General features: G+C 38.0%; 2 protein-coding genes across 2 annotated transcripts in view; one reads left to right on the forward strand and one right to left on the reverse strand.

The window, feature by feature from the left end:
- Positions 1–1,278: 1,278 nt before the first annotated feature.
- Positions 1,279–19,671, forward strand: ccdc12 (coiled-coil domain containing 12). Its single transcript, XM_057833587.1, has 7 exons — positions 1,279–1,426; positions 9,639–9,715; positions 17,187–17,266; positions 18,946–19,007; positions 19,089–19,123; positions 19,203–19,279; positions 19,365–19,671. The coding sequence occupies exons 1-7, from the start codon at positions 1,337–1,339 to the stop codon at positions 19,442–19,444; spliced, it is 501 nt and encodes a 166-aa protein (XP_057689570.1). The 5' UTR covers positions 1,279–1,336; the 3' UTR covers positions 19,445–19,671.
- si:ch211-257p13.3 (kinesin-like protein KIFC3) overlaps positions 19,543–21,541 on the reverse strand; it is a 29,197-nt gene continuing 27,198 nt past the window's right edge. The window contains exon 21 of the mRNA XM_057833582.1: positions 19,543–20,813. Within this exon, the coding sequence (XP_057689565.1) occupies positions 20,688–20,813 (126 nt within the window). The 3' untranslated portion in view covers positions 19,543–20,687. The remainder of the gene's footprint in view (positions 20,814–21,541) is intronic.

Here is a 21,541-nt window from a genome sequence, read left to right on the forward strand (position 1 = left end):
ATTTCTGGGGTTTGCACCAGGACAGTGCTGCCCTTTCTTATCAGCCTTTACCTTGTCAGTAGTCAAGCCCCTCCCTCAAAGAGACCTGATGCCACGCTTGAGTCATTGAATCTTCTACTCCTCAGCCGAGCATGTACACCACAAGATTGAGTATGCACAATTCCCACCCTTAAATGGAGTTTATTGCAGTGTGTATATGTAACACAATAGAATATATTGCAGTCAAACATAGAAAGCACCTTCATGATCACCAGTAAGATCCATATTTAATTACTGCAAATGAATAAACAATAAACTCATATTTGTCAATGAAGCTGGCAGTTTCCTCATTTAACACAGAGAACAATAAAAAACTGGTGACTAGTAAGCCAGGAAACAGGTGTAGCATGCATTGGATACTATAAATAATTGAACAGATATAGGGAGAAAACTACTAAATGTTGGATTTGTTTTTCTCCTTATTAAAAGAAACAATAAACAGAATGCTTGGACCTAACATCACAAAATCGTAATTCACTTTTAAATGGAATAAATATACATGCACCCAATGGTGTTTTTTTCCCTTTGGTAACAGTAAAATATGATGTTCAAATGTGATTTATGCCGGGATTGCATCCGTATATGCGCTTATTAAATGAAAAAATAAATTTAAAAAATCTTTATTGACGTGACTTCACTTTAATTTCATTTTGGAATGGAAAACCACCATGGTAACAGTCTTATTCAATGAATATTTAATTCTGGAGCTACAAACTGGAGTTGCCATTTTTAAAGTGAACCCTACCTGCATTTGAGTAATCACACACTATTACATGGGAGAGTTTATGGTACAGACTGGATAAACTGTATTTCCGTGCTGATGGTCTACATTCCGGACTGGTGGTGGGAAAGGGCCTCTCTGTCCTATATGTGGCTCTTGTTTACATTACAGTATGAATCCATTTAGCAGTCATCAAGTCAAACAGCATACCTTCAGTTTCTTAAGCCCTGTATATACAATTTGTACTGTGAAATGTGAATGCACACAAAAACACTCATACTCATAGATTTTAATGAGCACCATATAATGTTAGGCATCCTAATTTTCCTTTGTGGAGGCTTAACGCGCGCAAAATTAATGGTTTGGAATTTGGACATTTGTTGAATTCATCTATCATAATGTTCCACAACATAACTCCGAAAATTGACACAAAAAAAAACATTTCCTGTTTGTGAATGTATTGAATTTGTTTAGATCTCAAAGAGTGCGATCGATTGTTCGTCAGTCGATTACATTACCCTAACATAGGTTTTGTAGTAGAGTGCAGAACTACCGAGCGGCGTGGTGAGTCTAAACATGGAGAACAATAATAATGTTGGGTCTCTCCAGGAACAAGCCTTGAAGAGAAAAGAGAGATTAAAAGCGTTGAGGGACAAACAGCTTCATGTAAGTACGCATAAGAGTCGGGTGGACTCAAAGTTAGTGCTAAAAATAAACATTTTGCTGCGAAGTCATTTGTAGCAATATTAGCCTGGAGCTAACAGGTTAAAGTCGGCCAGATATTGGTGGGACTTTTCGGTCGCATTGAATGTTATAGCGTTAAACAGAGAATCGTAATCGGGTAAAAAAAAAAAAAAATCGGAATTTTAAACATGTCTACATATTTTTAAAAAAATAACTAATTGGCTTCCAGTGAAGGCGGTGGTCGCTGCCGGCCCCTAAGTGAAAATGGATTGGAAATGGATGAAAGGACATGGATCAAAGGCAGTCAAACATGATCGCTCAATGGCAACTGGTTGAAATATATTTGATGTGTATAACGTTAAATGGCAGTGAATGAGTTTAGATTTACAAGCAAAACATAATCCAGATTTCTATATATATATATACAGTGCTGCTCGAAAGTTTGTGAACCCCACAGCGATGGTCAGATTTTTTGTAAAAAAAACTAAAATAACCTTATTAAATGTTAAGTTATACCCAAATCCACAATACTGACATTCCAAATAATGGACTGAAACAAAAGAAATAGTTATATTGTCATTCTTTATTTAACAAAAGTGGTTGATTTAAGAAAAACTCAGATATTATGTGTGCAAAAGTATGTGAACCCCTTCAGTTAATAGGATATTGCGCCTCCTTTTGCAGAGATTACCTCAACCAAACGGTTTCTGTAGTGACTAATCAGCCTCTCACATCTACTTTGGGGGATTTTTGCCCATTCTTCCTTGCAGAACGCAGTCAGTTGAGAGAGGTTTGATGGGCGTCTGGCATGAACTGCTCGCTTCAGGTCCCGCCACAGCATTTCAATGGGATTTAGGTCAGGACTTTGACTGGGCCAGTCCAGAACACGAATCTTCTTCTTTTTCAGCCATTCCTTGGTTGTATTGCTGGAATGCTTTGGATCATTATCATGTTGCATGATCCACCTTCTGCCAAGCTTTAACTTCAAAACAGATGGCGTCAGGTTATGTTCTAGGATTTGACAATATTCCTCAGAATTCATGATTCCCTGGACTATGTGGAGTTGTCCAGGTCCTGAGGATGAAAAGCAAGCCCAGATCTTGACATTCCCACCTCCATGCTTCACTGTTGGGAGAAGGTTCTTTTGGTGGTATGCAGTGTTGACTTTACGCCAGACATGGCGGTTTTGGTTGTGACCAAATAGTTCAATTTTGCACCTACATCAGTTGATGAAAACTCTTTTTAATTTAGTCTCGACAACACAACTGTTAAAAAAACAAAAAAAAAACTACTGAATTGATTGATTAGGAAATCAGGTTGAAATAATAGAAAATTCCAAAATGTTGAGGGGGTTCACAAACTTTTGAGCAGCACTGTATGTATATATATATGTATATATATATATATATATATATATGTATATATATATAAGAGAAAATGTTCAGTGACGGCAAAAAGTCAACAAAAGCCTAGGTCATGTTTATAATATTGGATTATTATTATGTTTTTAATAGATGTTTATTTTGGGAAAACAAAATACTGAAATTCTACAAATGTTCCTTTACTGAAATTTAGCAGAAAAAAGAGAAAATGTCCAGTGATGGCAAAAAAGTCAACAAAAAACACTACTGAGATAGGTCATGTTTATAATTAGGGTTGGGCATCAACCATCGAACATCAATGGGACCCGGTGTTCTGCCAAAATCTTCTACATCGGCGAAACGTCCTACATTAGTCGAATTTGACACCCAAAGTACTACTGTGCGCTCTAAACTTGTTTTGTTTAAATGCATACAGGAATAACGTACTCAAAAAATGCCTGCTGAAAATACTTAAATGTAGTTATATCAAATAAGGACAGTTTAAATACGCTACGTGACTAATGTGGTCAACTGCTTCAAAGCTAACACAAAAAAAATAAACACAATGGTTAAAAGTATGAGAGGGTAATACATGCAAAAAGTATCTTTAAGGCAGTGAAAAGGTCCTAAATAACTCAATAAAAACAAAAATAGTGAGTACTTGCCGCTTCTAACCGATGTGCGCATGCGTGTGGATTAGAGCTGAAACGAATACTCGAGTAACTCGAGTTTAAAAACTGATCGGAGTAATTTTATTCACCTCGAGGAATCGTTTAATTTTGCCAGCTCTAAGCATCACGTTTTGCCCGGAGTATTTTTAATGCGGGACAACGCGCTGATGTCACGTGCGTGGAGGAAGGAGCAAAAAAAAAAAAAAAAAAACTTACCGCAGCCGACAGCCGCTACAAACTACGCCGACGTTGCTAAAAACTACGCCCACATGATGCTAGTGTGGTAGCAGCTGGTGTCCGATCTGTCTCATAGATAGCGCATGCATTTAGGACTAGATGCGAAAAGACAGACTCGGCCGCGTCTGGGCAGCGTTAGTAAACAGCCGCCATCTTTAAGCAGTAAACTTCTCTACGCTAATAAATATAACGTTACTGTCACTCGCTCACGTAACGTTAGCCCTTCGTAGGGCTAAGTTTCTATTGATTATGACCACTGTCGATGCGTTGCTAACGTGTCCTACATACAGGCTTTATTTAATCTGTAAAAACACAGCGCTGTAGAGTGATGAGGGTGTAAAATTAAAACAGTAAAGCTAACTGTCAGTTTTAGCTCAGTAGTCATTGCTGAATAAAACACCAAATAGCACTGGTCCCTAATGTGCTCCAATACAGCAGGTATCATACAATTATTTTGAACACTGCAAAAACTCAAAATCCTATCAGTACTCACAGTTTAGACTAACTTAAAACTTAACTAGAACTTAAAAATAGCTTGACACAAATGGAAATTAAATTGAAACACGTGGGAAAACCACGTACCTTTCAAGTGATGTGTGTTATCAAGCGTAATTACATTTTTAGGTAAGAAATATGTTTGTTTTTTATAAGATCGAGAAGTTTTTTTGAGTGAAAGCAGTGAATTTTTTTTTCTAGTCACATGTTAGATACAATTGGTGGCTGTTTTCAACAATGTACATCGAAAATAAAGACATTGATTGACTGAAAATGGTTCAATATTGGATTAAATGTCTTTTTTTCTCATGTATATTTATAATTGCTCTTTACCTTTAAAAAAATGTTTTATAATAATAATAATAATAATACATTTTATTTCTAGAGCGCTTTTCAGATACACAAAGACGCTTCACAAGAGGCATGGAATTACAGTACGATAAAAAGGTATTAAAAGGATTAAAAACTTAAAAGCACAATAAAAGAGGTAAAAAAAAATATGACAGCTAGGGGTTATGGTGGGTAAGATAGAGTGAACAGGTGTGTTTTCAGTCGAGATTTGAAAAGTGATAGAGTAGATATGTTGCGGAGATCAGGGGATAGGGAGTTCCAGAGCTGGGGGGCGCAATGACTAAAAGCTCTGGAACCAAAAGTGGAGAGGCGGACACGTGGGACGGAGAGGGGGGGGGAGTGGTAGGGCGAAGTGAACGGGTTGGATTGTTTGGATGGAGAAGATCGCAAAGGTAGGGAGGGGCCAAGGCATGGAGTATTTTGAAGGTGATGATGAGGATTTTGTAATTGATTCTTTGTTTGACGGGAAGCCAGTGAAGTTGACGGAGGATGGGGGTAATGTGGTGTGTTGCGGGGGTTCGTGTGATGAGGCGTGCTGCTGAGTTCTGGAGGAGCTGCAGTTTCTGGAGGGACTTATTAGGGAGACCGAAGAGCAGTGAGTTACAATAATCGAGCCGGGTGGTTATTAGATTACAGACCAGGGTGGAAGCGGTATGGCGGGTGAGAGAAGGGAGGAGGTGAGAAATGTTGCGAAAGTGGAGATAGGCTGATCTGGTGATGCTGTTGATATGTGACCGGAAGGAAAGTGTGCTGTCAAGGATGACACCCAGATCCGATTACTCGATAAATCGATAGAATTTTCTGTCGATTACTCGATTACTAAAATATTCGATAGCTGCAGCCCTAGTGTGGATGCATGCGCAAGCGCGCTGAGCATTGTGTAGGACGTTTCGCCGCGTAGTAAGGAATGGCCGAACACCGGTTCTAGCACTCCAATGCCCCCGGAACCGTTCGAATTTTAAAATTTCGATTCCATGTTTCGATGCCCTGACCGCAGAGCAGAAAAAAATTGCTGCCGAAAACCACGAAGAATAAGCCACAAGGAACGCGTGTTTGTGTATTGCAACTTGTTTACAACCATGAACACGGTGCGGCGGCGCTCAAACGTTTGGCTTAAATTTACAAAAAAAAAAAAAAAAAAAAGACCAGTCAGTTCAGTGCAACATTTACAACACAACTATATCATGCAAAGGTGGCTGCACGACCGGCTTCATGGAATACAAATGCCAAGTGCACAGCTTGGATGGATGGATGGAATAGTACGAGAATAAATCGTATTATTACGTTGGGCTATGGTTAAGCCTGTCGCAATATGCAATAATTCCATTTATCGCGCGATATATAAAAATGAAAGCGGTAATTTTTCCGCTGCGATTTATCGCCTCGCGTGCACGTGTGTGCGCGCGTGCGGCAGACGTGCTGTTAAAAGTTTGTTACCAACTGCGCAAAATGCATCTTCGTTCCAGGTCCGGCAAAAACTAGCGCCAGAGCCAATCGTTCCCATTATATCCTATTGTTCAACGTATACCAGCCGCGTCAGTGCTCCGGAGTGACTGTGGACCATCTATGGCGCGCCGGTGTTGTTGACGTGTGGGCGCTCCCGGCAGGAGTGACATTTCCTGCGGGGCGGCTATTTTTCGGCACAACGCTGGATATTTACAACGAAGTCCGCCAAAACATTGTTACGAACTTGGCTGCTACAAATAACCTCACTTTGACAACGAACAGCTGAATGAAATTAAGAGCGCTGTGCTTCAAACTCGTCCTGTTTATGAAAGCCGTCATATGCTGGTGTTGTGTAGTAATGAGCAGACGTGACTTCAGCGGAGCTTGCTAACTTTTTTAATGCGCGGTTGCGCGCACACACTAGATATCATGAAATGGCAAACTAGATGTGCTACGTCCCATGCCATTGGCTACGTGAGCCCAGAGTGATTATGGGACATGTAGTCCATATACTACATCGATGAATTCTAAACTGTCATTTGTCACATGAGGTTAAGAAGGCCAAATCAATCCATACCAGTGACTATAGATAATATTGCAAATATTGTTAATTCAGTACATGACACAGATGGATTCGGACCATAAATAGGATGTCTTGCTCATGTAGTAAACCTAGCTGCTAAGAGAGCTGTAGCAATCAACGGTGTGCCCTGCCTCACTTTACAAACAGTAAAGATTGTTCTCAGCACTTTTATACATTTTTTTTTCATATCAGTAAGAAGTAAGCACGTAAATATTATGCACTAAAATGCATGTTTATATGATGGCAATTTAATTTTTGCTCGTTAGCAAAAAAAAAAAAAAAAAGAAAAAAGAAAATTTTTTTTTTTTTTTTTTTTTTTACAGAGCATTAAATGTATTGAATCGGATCGAAAATCGTGTCCCCCGTATCAAAATTCGTACCGAACCATGACTTAACTGTATCGTTGCATCCCTATGGAACACCATTGCAGAAGCTATGACGGGAAATTTTTTCATTTTCCTAAATGCTTAAGTTATTAAGTGCAATTTTTTTTTTTTTTTTAAACACATTTTATTTATTCTGTGTTTCTGTGCGGTATCAATATTGTTGTTTTTTACTTAAGAGGCAGGGTCTATTGTTTTTAGTTGAGATTTCTTAAAAAGTATATTTGAATTTAAGAGTAAATATTTATCGTGTTTAAATGGGTGTACTTGATCTATTAATATATACTGTATTCGCACTGTGTTATTGTAAATTGGTTAAAAAAAATTGGGGGGGCGCAATAATATCGCATATCGCAATAATTTATGAGAATAATTATCGCACACTGAAATTTGTTATCGCGACAGGCCTAGCTATGGTCGATATCACATGTATATAGTACTAGATGCGAAATGACAGACTTGGCGGCGTTCAAAGACTGATATATGTTAAAAAGTTATTATAATTCATAAATTTCATATTAAATGTATTAATAAATAATAAAATAATAATAATACATTTAAAATTCATATATATATATTTTTTTTAAAAAGAGAAGACATTAATATAAACTAATGAATTTTTAAACTATACATTTTTTGACCCTGCCTCTTTTTTTTTTTTTTTTTTTTTTTTTAATCTATTTTTTTTACCCTGCCTGTTAAAAGAATCGGAATCGAGAGTCGTTCGAAACCGGAATCAAAACATGGAATCATGTTGTGACTGTTCTGTGCAACACAATTATTGTTCTACAAACCAAAGACTAGAGAAAGAGGAGGAATGAGCCAGGATGACTTGGATCAAAAAGTTAAAACACAAAGCACTCCAAAATGGAGGAAAGGTAAAAACGGTAAACGTTCCAAAAGGAGGAAAAAGTCAGAATTACTCGGATCAAAATGTACAAACACAAAGCACTCCAAATGAAGGATAATATACAGGATTATTATGAAAGCTATGAAGAGAGCCTGATGTGACTAACTGGAGTAGAAAGACACTTCTGCACAAGACAAGGGAATTATATACACACAAGGTAATAGGGAACAGGTGGAAACAATAGGTGATTAGGTGACAAGAGGAAGGGCAGGTACGCGACTACAAAAAAGGCGAAGCCTTCAAAATAAAATAGGAAGCGACGTGGCATGGCACTTTCTTTTTTTTCACTACAGTTGAAAGGTAATTCGCTGTGATTATTCTTTTTTCAGTGAAGTTTGATGATCTGTCAGTGATTTTTCTTAGGATGGTCAGACTAGAGCAGACACAATCATTAATTTATATCATAATTAATACATCTGAAAATGGGTTATTAACAAGTCAAGGTTTTGGTCACAAATTTACAGCTCTTTTACAGTGATTTCTGGAGAGGTCAATTTGGGCAGATTCACAATATAGAAAGTCATACATACACCTGACACAATGAGTGCCCTGTGAAGTTTTCAACTTATTTTGAGCTTTCTTTGTCTTGTTCTTATTCCCCCTAAAAAAGTAGGAGGGAAGGGGGAAAAAATCAGACAAATCATAAATATAATTTTTTGGGGTGAAAAAAAAAATCTAAGATTTTTATTTTTTTATCCCAGCTCTAATATAAATGAGGAAAAATGATATAAAAAAATGAGATTTTGACTGGACTTCCAAACTCACAGAATTTGAAAATGCGCAGTCATGCTTGTCAAAAGTGTTGGGACATGGCTGGAGGCACTACTTTTGCAGTCAAGCCTGTTCCCGGTTCACAGGAGATTCCGCTGAAGAGGTACTATATGGAAGTAAACTGACTTTGCAAGCCAAGTTTGATGAAGCACTGTTGACATTCCTGGCTTTCCTTTTGTACTCCCCTTAAAGAATGAGTCAGAGCTTTGAATTGTTGTAGCATGTGGGCAGGAAGCGTCTTCAGGAAAATGCATGTTGGGTGGGATTTGATATCCTTTGTTACAAGTTCTTTTTCCAGGATTTGTGCTAGCTTGTTATTTGTTTACTTTCTCGCAGCTTTGGATTGTGATTGATTGAAATGCAGCTGCAATTGTAGTGCGGTTAGCCTCTTGCTGAAAGCCTCAGTGACGCCAGCCTTTTATTTATTTTTTACAGAAGCAATTGTACCTGACTCCTAAATCACAGACCAAACACAGTAACACACAATTCATATTATTTGCTTCATTCTGGCTTCTTTAACGTAGGGCTGCCTGCAAATTATTCTTTTGATCATTGTAGAATAATTGAATAATCAGATAAAGTGTAGTTTTAATACGAAAACAGCAGGATGACAACACTAGTGTTGTGACAATAACAAATTTCTGACTTAGCGACGTTCTCTGCATAAAGTACATTGATACCATTACATAAAAATCACTAAAGACTATAAATAAATTAAAAAAGAGTAGTGAAATCACTGACCTTAACCTGAATATTTGCTGCATGTAATCGTGGCTAGTGTTGTAGATTTATTATATCCACCCATTTAATCACTGCTTATCATGGTTAGATTCGTGAGGTGCTGGAACCTATTTTAGCTGACATTGTGCAACATGCAGACCAACCTGAACTGTTCGCCAGTCAATCACAGGGCACGTTATTTTATAACTAAATCACCTTAAAATGGCACTACTATTAATGTTTTTGTATTTCTTTACTCCCAACAGGGGCGAGAACAGGGAGATGGCGAGCCAGAGCATAAACGAGCTAATTTGGAAGAGGAGACTCCAGAGCATAGACACAGGTTAGTTCATTACATACTGTAACTTTATTTTTGTTTTTTTGTTAGTCGACTGTGATGCAAGGAAGTGGAAGCAATCTGAAGGAACATGACAAGATTTATCTGCAACTCATCTCAACACCAATTATTGGTGACACATTGCACTCTGTTTACTCTGGCTACTATCACATCCTGGTGTTATTAACTGCTCAAATATCCTGCAGCTTGGTGTCATTTGGTATGCACAAGCAGACATCGTTCCTGTCCTACAAGACCTTTTCCATTGTTTATATTTAATGACTGCAAGGTGACGACACCAAGGGAGTGCCACTGTATTCTCCCGGTCCAACAGAACAAATCTCATGTTCAGGAGATTACATGTATGGGTTTATATGGATATAGGCTTATTTTACGTGCTTTATGCAATTCAAAACACCCATTACTAACTCAGTGTCAATATTGCAGTATTAAAAATATAATTACTGAGGAATACACTTTGCCAAAATATGACTTGAAAGGCTATAGTCACCATGGGTTTTGTTAAAAAAATAATAAACAAATACCAAGGCACTACATGTCCAATTCATTCTGACTGGGAAGGCTGACAGCAAGTGATCGCCGTCATCCTTCCCACTCAAAATGGATTGGACGTGTAGCACTGTCAATGGCACTGGAAAAGGAAGATTAACTGTCATTCATCCCAATTCAAATGAATTGGACATAATGTGGTATGAAAAAGTACCTGAACCTTTGGGAACTTCTCACATTTCTGCAAAAAAAAATCACCATCAAATGTGATCTGATCTTTGTCAAAATCACACAGATGAAAAAACTGCTTTAACTAAAACCACCATGGGTTGGGCACACACCTGACTTAAAATGTTCAGTAAAAATTGGTTTCAATTGCTCTTTAAGTTTCCTTAGGCAGAGGGTTCACTTACTTATTCCCCCCCTTCTGTTATTGTTTGCATGCTATCCTCATTAAAATATGAAAACTTATAAATGTTTGTGTGGTTTATTTAAAGCAGACACTGTATTTTCTTCTGTGTGATTCTGACAAAGCTCAGATCACATATGATGGTGATTTTATGCAGAAATGTGAGAAATTCCAAAAGCTTCAGATACTTTTTCATACCATAGTATATCGCCATCATTGGCAGGCAGTGAGTTGATAGTTCTAATGCTGAGTGCGCCGGGTAGATTATACAACTAGATACTTCATAACCACAGGGTACATTTCAGCATTAGATATAGACATCTCATTTTTCTTCCCACAAGGGAAATTAAACGCTCCATGTCAGCAGCAGTATTCACACACAAACCCATAAGATTAACAAAGAACAAACAGACATGGGAGCCTTAAGTTCCATTATACTTTATAGAATTATTTGAATGTGTTAATCCATATTAATGAATTATAATTCACCAAATATAGATGAGACATCTACTGAATTGTGCATTTAATATGTACCGTTATTTTTGGACTGTACACAATAAGTTTTTCTTTAAATTTTGAGCCTTGCAGCTTTAACAACTAAGCTTCTTATTTATTGATTTTTGTGAAGGGGTGCAAAGCAGTTTCATGACATTTCATTAAAAATAAAAATTTCGCTAATTTGGCCCAGCGCATCATGATGAAGTATCGTCATAATGGAACACTCACCCTCATGATTAGAGACTGAACACCACCTAAATGGTAACGTCATCATAATTAGCTGGGCTGCGGAGCGAAATAAATTGAAAATGTTATTTTTAATGGAAAAATATTAAGCTAATTTATTTTTAAAAAATAGTTCCATAAATAAGCCACTTCGTTATAAATTCCGCAGGGTACAAATGGAAAGAAATGTGGCAGCTTATGGTCTGTAAAATATGGTCGTGTTCGATACTAAAATGTTGACACCTGTGGCTTATAGTCAGGTGCAGCTTGTGCATGTATTTTGTAATTTTTAATTTGGGTGGTGCAGTTTATAGCTAGGTGCATTCCATAGTGCAGAAATTACGGTAATTGAAGGCAAATGACAATGTGGTAATACAGCAGTATTAGTATAGTGTACATTCAAAGCTTGCTTGAAGCTCCTCTGCTGCATTTCAACATTATGCTCACCTTTGGCTGCCTTCCACACCACACTGTCCTGATGTACTATCAGTAGCTGTGTAGACATACGCTAGTGAAATAGGAAATGTGCAAGTGCACTTTTAGCATTCAGCAAGGAGACTAGAGTGACATGAAATGTCGCTGTTCTAAGAAGGGAAATGAATATTTTTCTCTTGAATAAACGTTTAGACATTTTGTATTTGTTTTTAGATATGAATCCTACCTCAAGGTTAATTCCTAAAACATTTTACCGACCCTATGACCGTTTTATTTACCAGCTTCTGTCAGGTCAAACTTCATACCAATATTTGTTTAAGTGGCACTCAATCTGTTCCAGGATTCTTGGTCAGTTTCGTTACACTGGCGGCTATTGACGGCGTTAGACGGCTAATCCATTTTGACTGGCTGCTAGCGATCATTCGTCTAGTCCCATCAATGGCATCAGGTAGGTGCCTTGTTGTTGGGGCAAATATTTATTGGACTGAGGGCATAAAGTAATTTATTTAGTGTCGTGATTAGTGTTGTCCGATAATTACTTGATAACCTGTAACCGATATCCCGATGTTGTCCAACTCCGATGTAAAATCGATACCGATATATGCGGCCGTGGATTTAATTTATCATTGCTAATTTTATTGTGATGCCCAACTGGATGCTATACCGTAAATTCCGGACCATTGAGCGCCCCGGATTACAAACCTCACCCAGTACATTTTTAAAGGAAAAAGCATTTTGTACATACATAAGCCTCTCCTGCCTATAAGCCGCGTGTGCCCACACATTAAACTGAAATATTTATAAAGAAATACACAGTTTTCCAAGTTTAAATACCATATTTTAACAAATCGAGTTATGATACAGCGCGTGACTTACAGGTAAGGGAGGTGGGGAAGAGCAAGAGACGTGCTGTCGTTGTTGTTGCGGGTGTGTCTGTGTGTGTGCGTCGGCTGCTAGAGGCAGCAGTCGTGTGTTGTTCGACGAGTTTCCAAAATAAAGAAGTGCAACCTAACTTAACGGGTTACTATTTGTCATCGTTACAATACCTTAACTTTTCTTTCCAAACAGTGCCAGCAACACGGCACTTAGCTGACTCCTCAAGCTCACTCCTTAGCGTGTCGTCCTCTTCATCACGCAGCAGACCGGCTTTTCGAAACCCGTTGGTGATGGTGGATTTTTTTCACGCTGCTCCACGCTGTCAGACTTTTGCAAAAGTTGCTCTTCGCATACGACCACTTTTGTAAACGATCTGACGCCGCTGGCCATCCAAGCCTTCAATTCAACTCGGCACATCATATCCATTTCTTCTAGCATGATGCGGGTATGCTAATTCTTGCCTGGCACGGCCAGACTGTTCTCCGTGTGTTTTTCAAACACTGAGAGAATAGTCTGAGACCCAGCCCATTAACGCCCTCTCGAGCAAGTACAAAATCGATCGATAAATCCGTTTATTTGCGTGACGTGCTCTTAACGAGCGGTGTCACTCTTCCGCGTCGGAAGTCGTCTCCACAACACAGATGGCGAACAGCAGAGCCGAAAATGTGTTCCAATCCACGGTAAAATCAGTTTTAAATTACCAAAAACACATCGACACAAGTCAGTGACAACAGTCTGTCTCGCGCTAGCCATGTTGAATAAACTCCGCTCTCCTCGTATGTTTACTTTCGCGCGCAAGTCCCTCGTCCCGCCCGTCACTGATTGGTCCACTCCGCTGTCTGTTTGCTGTGGATTGCTCCGCTCTGAAAATTTTATCCGCTTAATGGTGGCCAGATTCAATAGCTGGAACAGCGGTGAGTCTGGAGTACCAGGCTATGCTAATTCTACTAATGCACAAAGATGAGGGTCTGCTACTTTTATTCGTGCACAAAGCACAAACTTAAAATACGGGTAAGAGTGCCAACTAGCGTCTTTCTCGACACACATATTCCACGTGTCTTATGCTTGCATTTTATGCTCGAGCGCTCCTGGCGGTCGTTAGAAAAATTGATAAATTGGCCGCATCATTGCATACGCCGCAGGATTCAAAATGAGGGAAAAAAGTAGCGGCTTGTAATCCGGAATTTACGGTAGTAATGATGAGGTGACAAACACCTTAACTAGATGGGTTCACAGGGAGGAGAAAAAGGGCAACTTTATTCCCTAGCCTCCGTTCAATCGGCAAATACACACAGGCAATCATAGGACATATAAGGTAACTCAACCTACAGTATTTTCATTAATTGGACATTTATAATGAAGTTTTCAGTGTAAATGTACTTCAATAACAATACAATACGACAATAACAGTAATAAACAAGAAAACGTGCTGTTGCAGACCAATTGCATTACTCGAATGCTCGCCTTCAACCTCAGACTTGGAATCACGTTTGCTTCATGTCATGACTTATTGAGGTGACCTTCCTTCATGACTCCTAACACAGGCCTCTATTTCCTCATGCATTACCACCCACCAGCACTCCCTGCTGACGGATTTCCTTCACTAAGACCGAGAACTTTATTGCATGAGCACAAGCTAATTACCGGTGCAACGATTAATGAATTAACTCAAGTAATTCCATTAGAAAAAAGCTTTGAATCAAATTTTGCAGCTTTGAGTAGTAATGGTTTGTTTTGGGAGTGTTTGCATTTAGTTTTATTGATTTGGGTGGATATACTGCCATTTAGTGGCAACAGTGAATATGACATAACTCATTTAACATGGCTGAATCCAACTGCTCCCTGTTAAGACAAAATAAGTTTTTCGTTGAGCTAATGTTTTTTATGCATTCATAATTTATTTTATAGGTATATTTAGCAGTTGTTTTTTTGTGGGAATTTGTTTGAAAGATTTAAGAGCATGTTAAAAATAAAATAAAAAAAAAAACGAACATTTTATCACATTTAAGATAGCAGGCGTTTGCTATGCAAGTTAGCCAATTGTTCTCTTGTTGAACTTCGATCCTAATTTAAAAATTTTTTTTTTTTTTTTACAATTTTAGGCTAAGCTCAGGTATTTAAATTTATTTTTTAATGAAAGTGCAATTCTGAATGATTTGAAGAAACACTTTGGAATTTTATTTTGTATTCACATTTTAATGCTCTTTTGAAAGTGCAATCTTGAAATGTTCCTGATCCGATTACTCGATTATTCAAACTAACTTTTTGATAGATTAATTGACTACTAAAATAATTGATAGGTGCGGCCCAAAAACTCATTATGCTGGGCTTTTGCACAGATTTTAAATTCTAATTACCGTAATTTTTGCACTATGAGGCGCACCTGACTAAAAGCCGCCACCCACCAAATTTGGCACGAAAACGGCATTTGTTCATAAATAAGCCATACTGGACTATAAGCCTCAGCTGTCTTCACTGTAGTATGAGATATGAACACCAAAAGATATTAACAGGTAAGACTATATTTGACAGTGGCATCAAACGACTGTCGTAAGACCAGATGAACTACCATGAAGCTTTGAACCACTCGGCTGCAAAGCTTTATTTGGTCATCACTGCTCCCTTCGGGGAGACAGTCAACCTCTGCTGACACCTGCTGTCAACGCTGTCGTTGTCTAACATGCCTCCTAGCATGCATTACAGGACTACAGATGTAAATGACAATCAAAATTTGATGTTCTGTGCTAATTATGTCTTCAGTTACTGTTCCAGTTGTTTCATTAATTGCTACTTATGGTATTTAGTAATACTTTATTTGACAGTGGCGCCAAAAGCCTGTCATTAGACAATCATAATTATGACATGATACCGTCATGAGCATTTATGAATGCTTATAACACATGTCATTTAGTGGTATCTGGCAAGTTATCTCACTTTTGAATGGATGTAAAAGATCCAAGCTGGACATAAATGGAGTTAGTGACATAATTTGCCGGATGGCACTTAATTACATCTGTCATTAGCATTCATTAATGACCATGACAGTGTCATGTCATAATTATGATGGTCTTATGGCAGTCTTATGACGCCGCTGTCAAAGGTTTTACCTATTAACCCAAATAAATCAACAAATAAGCCGCACTTGACTATGAACCGCAGGATTCAAAATTAAAGAAAAAAGTAGCCACTTATAGTCCGAAAATTAGGGTGTGTGTTTATTTTATTTTATTTTTTTGAGTGATTATTTCTTTCTGGGGACACAGTAGTCATATGTGTGGAGTTTATAATCCATTGATGTTTTATGGTTTAAGGGTCTTTACCTCAGTTAATGAATCCCAAGCATCCCAGTTTAGAGACATCCAGTTGGAACTCCAGTCACACCAACTGTATGAAGCTGTGACCAGCCCATGCACAAAGGCTGCAGGCTTGTATAATAACTTATAACTCAGTATGCCAAGTGGTGGGATACCAATATTTTCCAATTTTAATTGCGATGCAATTGAGGCAAAATGTATGGCACCATTTTAATGTAACCAGTATAGGTGCTGTTAACTAATTTGAAGCCTGAACAAGATCATAGTTTAATACAAAATATTGATTGGAATGATGACTTAAAAAATAATAAAGATTAATTACTTCGGAAGTACATTTTCCTCCAATTTTGTCTTGATTCCAAAGATCGATGCTAAAATATTTATGAATGTTGGCCAAATATATTGTTTAACGAGATCCGGGGATAAAAGTCAGATCGGAGAACATGACCAGCATCCCTATTGGTATACAAGGCACAACTCTGTCTGCATGCTGCAATGGACGCATAGGGGGTGGGGCGGGGTGATGAATGTGTCAGCTACGTGCCCCCCCACTAGCTTGGTCTCAACTTGAGAGAAAAGTGTGTCTTCTTGTTCAACACACAGCCAGACGCTGTGTACCTGCAGAGTTCTGGACCTTGTGTGGTCGTCAAGTTGAGCCTGCCAAAAATTCTTCTATGAGACGACATGATGACCTCAGTAATTAGAATGTCAAGGATGGCATTCCTCGGCCGCTTGTTGTCTGTGCCCAGGAGCAGGTGGGATACGTTAACGAGACGGGTTCACAGGCAGGGGAAAAAGGGCCACTTTATTCCCTAGCCCCCAGTCAATCGACAGGCAGCCATACAGGGATGCAGATGGTCTCATTTAAAAAAAAAAAAAAAAAAAAAAAGCCTTTTGCATCAAGCCTACACCTCCCCCTGCTGGATGCTTGACGGCTGCAGGTTTTTTTTTTTTTTATGCGCAAGCGTTTCCTCTTTCTCAACTTTTATAGACATAAGAAAGATCTCATGGCATACAAAAAAAAGTCACAAAAAGTATGAATTTAAAAAATGTAATGTAATGACCTTGTCATTCTGAAAATCAAGCTGATCTACTCGATGAAATTGAAAGACACTCAAAAATATCTTAGATTTTTTTTTTTTCCAAACCAAAATTGGATTGTTTCCTGTGATTCTGTAAAACGTTGTCTCACATTTCTCTTTCTGCTCAGGGATTTGAAGCTGAGAAATTACACGCCAGAGGATGATGAGTTAAAGGAGAGGCAGATCCCCAAAGCCAAACCTGCATCAGGTGTGCATCATCTTTATTTTCATGATATCTATGTTCAGGCAATGGCTTTTGAGTAGGCATGTGCCAATATGTTATTCTGACGATATAACCTTAACCCAAAATCTCACGGTGTCGCAGTATTGCAATTGCAGCTCTAAAATGTGTTAATTTGTGATATCCGGGTTTAAAAAAAAATCAATTGAACAGGTTTTTTTCTTCATTTTCAAAACTTATTAGCAAATTGGAATATAAGTATAATACGTTAAAATAACAATAATTAAAAAAATATTCTTAACAAAATTTAAATAAATTTAGTCCTTTAAGTGAGCCCAAACCCATAGCCACAGCTCAACATTATTACCATCAGAACAAAAATAATTGAATTAGTTTTCATAAAAAGCCCATGTGTATGACTCATTGTATGTTTACATTATACACATACTCTTTCTTTTTATTTGTAATCTATTTTTTTAAATATACATATTATACATATTATTACATATTATTAACATACTCTCATTCTCAACACAGTTGCCAGTGGGAAAAAAAAACACTACGTTTTACCACCACTAGAGACACTAAACACGCTGGAGTTAACTCTCGTAGCTGGTGGGAAACGTTCATAACAGTGTTTACTAACCTTTAATTTTATAGAAATGCGAAATCCTATTGGAGGTATTGCCTCCTCGGCAGTCACCCTCCGTAAACATGTTTTATATGTTGGTTGGCCCTCCTCCTATAAGCCGTGGCTGTCTAACTTTTCTGTAGCCGTATTCCAAGTATTCCAATACCAGAGATTGAAAAATGTTCAGGAGTTTCACCTCCTCCAGCCATCGTGTAGCACAGCTGACTGACTGACACTGAGCAACAACTGTTTGGGGAGGGTTGAGCCTTGCAGCTGCAAGCGAGGGATTTCTTCGTGTATTTTGGGACAGAAAAAATAGCTAATTTTAGGGACGGTATGACGGAAAATTTTTGTGATTTTGAAACCTTGATGTTTTCATACCACAGTATACCTTGAAAGTGGTAAACGGCACGTGTACTTTTGAGTTTATAATAAATGGACCAGTGTATTGCAGGCATCAGGCTATGACAAAGGGGAACAAACCCTTTATAGGGCAAGTGACTATTTTTGGTAACGAAAATACACAACATCAACATTTGGTGTGACCCATTACCAATTTTCAGACTATTAAACGCTACTTTTTTTCCCCACTTTGAACCCTCTGCTTTATAGTCCAGTGCAGTTTATTCAGGGATTTTTACAGGCTAATGATCTGCATGTCTTGTGGTGTAAATATCCCAAAGTAGAATGTGGCCACCTGAGGCTTATTGTCTAGTAAGCTTTATATGTTTGAATGTTAAACATGTTTTGTTTATGTTAAATTTGGTGGGTGCGACGCGACTGATAGTTCTCTCTTTAAATATAACCTAAATATACTCTTATTATAACACTTCAAAGTTGATTGGTATTGGCTGCCACTGTCAGTGATGGAAGTCCAATTTATTTGTATTGGGAGATCTGACTGTGACTGCTCATGTTTCAGCAAATTGATTTAAATGACAGCCCGATAAAAGGTTTCTCCAAAAGGTGATGAAACAAAAATTGGACAATTAGAAAGTGTCCACAAAGTATGCAGTTATTACAATGTAACGTTTAAAAATAGATTTGGATTGAAGAGACATTTGTCTGTTTCCAGTGGAGGATAAAGTCAAGGACCAGTTAAAGGCAGCCAATCCTGAGCCCATCATTGAAGAAGTGGTGTGTATTCTTTTCTTCATTTATTTATTTATTATTGCAGAAACAAATGGTTTAAAAAAAAAAGTCATTCTATTTCCCCAGGATTTGGCTAATCTGGCCCCAAGGAAACCAGACTGGTAAAACCTTTGTGTTTATTACTTTGACTTTGGTATCATTAAAGGTATTCTGTGACTGAAACTGTGGTTTTGGATCTAGGGATCTCAAGCGGGATGTAGCAAAGAAACTGGAGAAGTTGGCGAGGAGAACACAAAGGGCCATTGCTGAACTTATCCGTGAGAATTATTCCCTCCTCCCACTATTCTATAAAAAAAAAAATAAAAAAAAATTCTAACCACTAATTTTATTTTTTGTTTCCAGGTGATCGTTTGGGAGTCAATGAGGAGCAGCTGACTGGAGTGGCGGGAGAGGTACAAGCAGAACACGAAGACGGAGACTGATTTGGAGTTGAAAGAAAAGAAAAAGCCACTTTGAGAATGTGGGGTGTCTAATTTTGGGAACATATTGTTATAGGCGTGTGATTGCAGGCATTGTGGGTTTTTTTTGTATCGTTTGCTACAATCTACCGTATATATATAGTTGAAACAAAAACAACCATGATAACCTTTCATCTTTGTTGTCATATGATGTTTTAAATAAAAGTAATGTACATCTTTTGTTTTTTAAATCGCTGTCTTTTATTGATTCATTGAGCATCCGCACGCTTTTTAAATACATCAGATTTATTAGGAAAACTATCACTCTCTAATTATTAAGTGACTACCATACTGTAGATCATTAACTCATTGCCTGCCATTGATAACAATGGATGGATGGATTTAAACTTGGAGCAGGTAGACTTTTAAGTGATCATATTTTAGTACCAATTATAGCCCTAGACGTCCAATCCATGTATCGCTGCCAGCCTGTGCCTGTCAAAATGCATTGGACATCTAGCGCTGTCAATGGCAACCAAAGAGTTAAACTGATAGCTTGCTACATGTGAATCAAAAGATTTAAAGGTTGGTACACTTGAGCAATAATGAAGAGACAACAGAAAATATTTTTTGCATGACATTCACTTGTGATACCTACTGCCAGCATCCTTAAACTCTTAAAGTGCATTTTCCTTCCACTTCGACCCCAAAGCTCTTCCTCAGTGAGAAGCCTATTGCACTATTCACAATACAAGGCCACCTGCACACTTGACTGCTATTCCCCTTCTTAAATGGCAACAAGATAAGGCTCTTAAGAGAAGCAAAGCATCGAGTCACTTCCATCAGATAGCTCATAAACTACAGTACTATATTTACGTAAGTGCTGTTATGTATACAGTATAACACGTTTGATCTACTACAAAGTACATTGGAAAAATGTAAGTCAACTTCACAAGATAATGTGTATGTGGGAGTCTTAAATGGTGATGAATGGTGATAAAATCCTGAAATTTGTAATATTCTCAAGGAAAGTGAGACCATGGTGGCTTAAGGAAGCACAAAATAATACATGGTGGAGGCTGACATTGCTTTGGCACTCAGAGTGAAGGTACGTAATAAATATACCTGCATGCGCTCAATGGCGGCAAAGGGTGTTCACTTGTCTCTGTCAATGTCTGACAAATTTTGTTAGCCCTTGAGCAGGATATCTGTTGGTTGCTGTTGTAAGGTAACAATGACTGTTTTTGCGTGGCAACGGGAAATCAATTCAGTCGCACTGCCCACCGCCAGATTCGATCTTCCTGGATGCAGGGCCAAGCTCCACCTTGCACACCCGCTGGGCAAACTTCAGTGAGCAGAGTGTCTCACCTACATTGCTCTCTAGAGAAGACACCTTTAGAAAAGAAGGGAAAATATAGGGTAATAAAACTGCAATAAGCAAAAATGGTCAATCACATCTCACTAAATTAATAGATTTTATTTAAAATTTGCATGTCTTTAATGTTTTTTTCCCCTAATATGCATCCCTCAATTACAGTATTTTCTGCCTTAAACGACGCACCTAAAAGCCTTCAGTTTCCTCAAAACAGACAGGGTGCCTTATAATCAGATGTGCCTTATATATGGATCAATATTGATTAATCATGGCATTACATTGCAATTAGCGCAGTTCTATCTCGTGGATGCGAAGCGCAACCCTAACCACTACTGCTGTACATAATAATGAGGTGTGCCCTACATATGACAACAATTTTAAAATAGGCCATTCATTGATGGTGCGCCTTATAGTGTTGAAAATACGGTAATTGATTCATCGTAGTTAAAATTATTTGTATATTTCTTTATTGCTTATGGCAAAATACATGCAGGCATCACAAAAACTACAATTGAATGTCAAATGGGGGCAGCAAAATATGGCCTCACAGACTGCAATTGGCCACAGGGCCTCATGTTTGAGACCCCTGTTCTATATGAATGTTAAATAAACATTTATGAAAAGAAAATTCTTAATTTGTTCAAGAAAAGGTTAATTTATAATAATTTTAGTTGTTCATTTCCATTTACTTTTTCTATTTAAAAAAAAAAAAAAGAGGTGGGCTAGGCTGAATACTGCCCAAAGTA

The sequence above is a fragment of the Corythoichthys intestinalis genome, chromosome 4 (assembly GCF_030265065.1).
Source record: "Corythoichthys intestinalis isolate RoL2023-P3 chromosome 4, ASM3026506v1, whole genome shotgun sequence".
Classification (NCBI taxonomy): Eukaryota; Metazoa; Chordata; class Actinopteri; order Syngnathiformes; family Syngnathidae; genus Corythoichthys; species Corythoichthys intestinalis.

What these genes read in the sequence shown, in the direction of transcription:
- ccdc12 (XM_057833587.1), top strand. Translation starts at nt 1,337, where the DNA reads ATGGAGAACAATAATAATGTTGGGTCTCTCCAGGAACAAGCCTTGAAG. An exon ending in ACTCCAGAGCATAGACACAG is followed by an intron (nt 9,716 to 17,186) that starts GTTAGTTCATTA and finishes CTTTCTGCTCAG; the next exon opens with GGATTTGAAGCTGAGAAATT. An exon ending in CAAAGCCAAACCTGCATCAG is followed by an intron (nt 17,267 to 18,945) that starts GTGTGCATCATC and finishes GTCTGTTTCCAG; the next exon opens with TGGAGGATAAAGTCAAGGAC.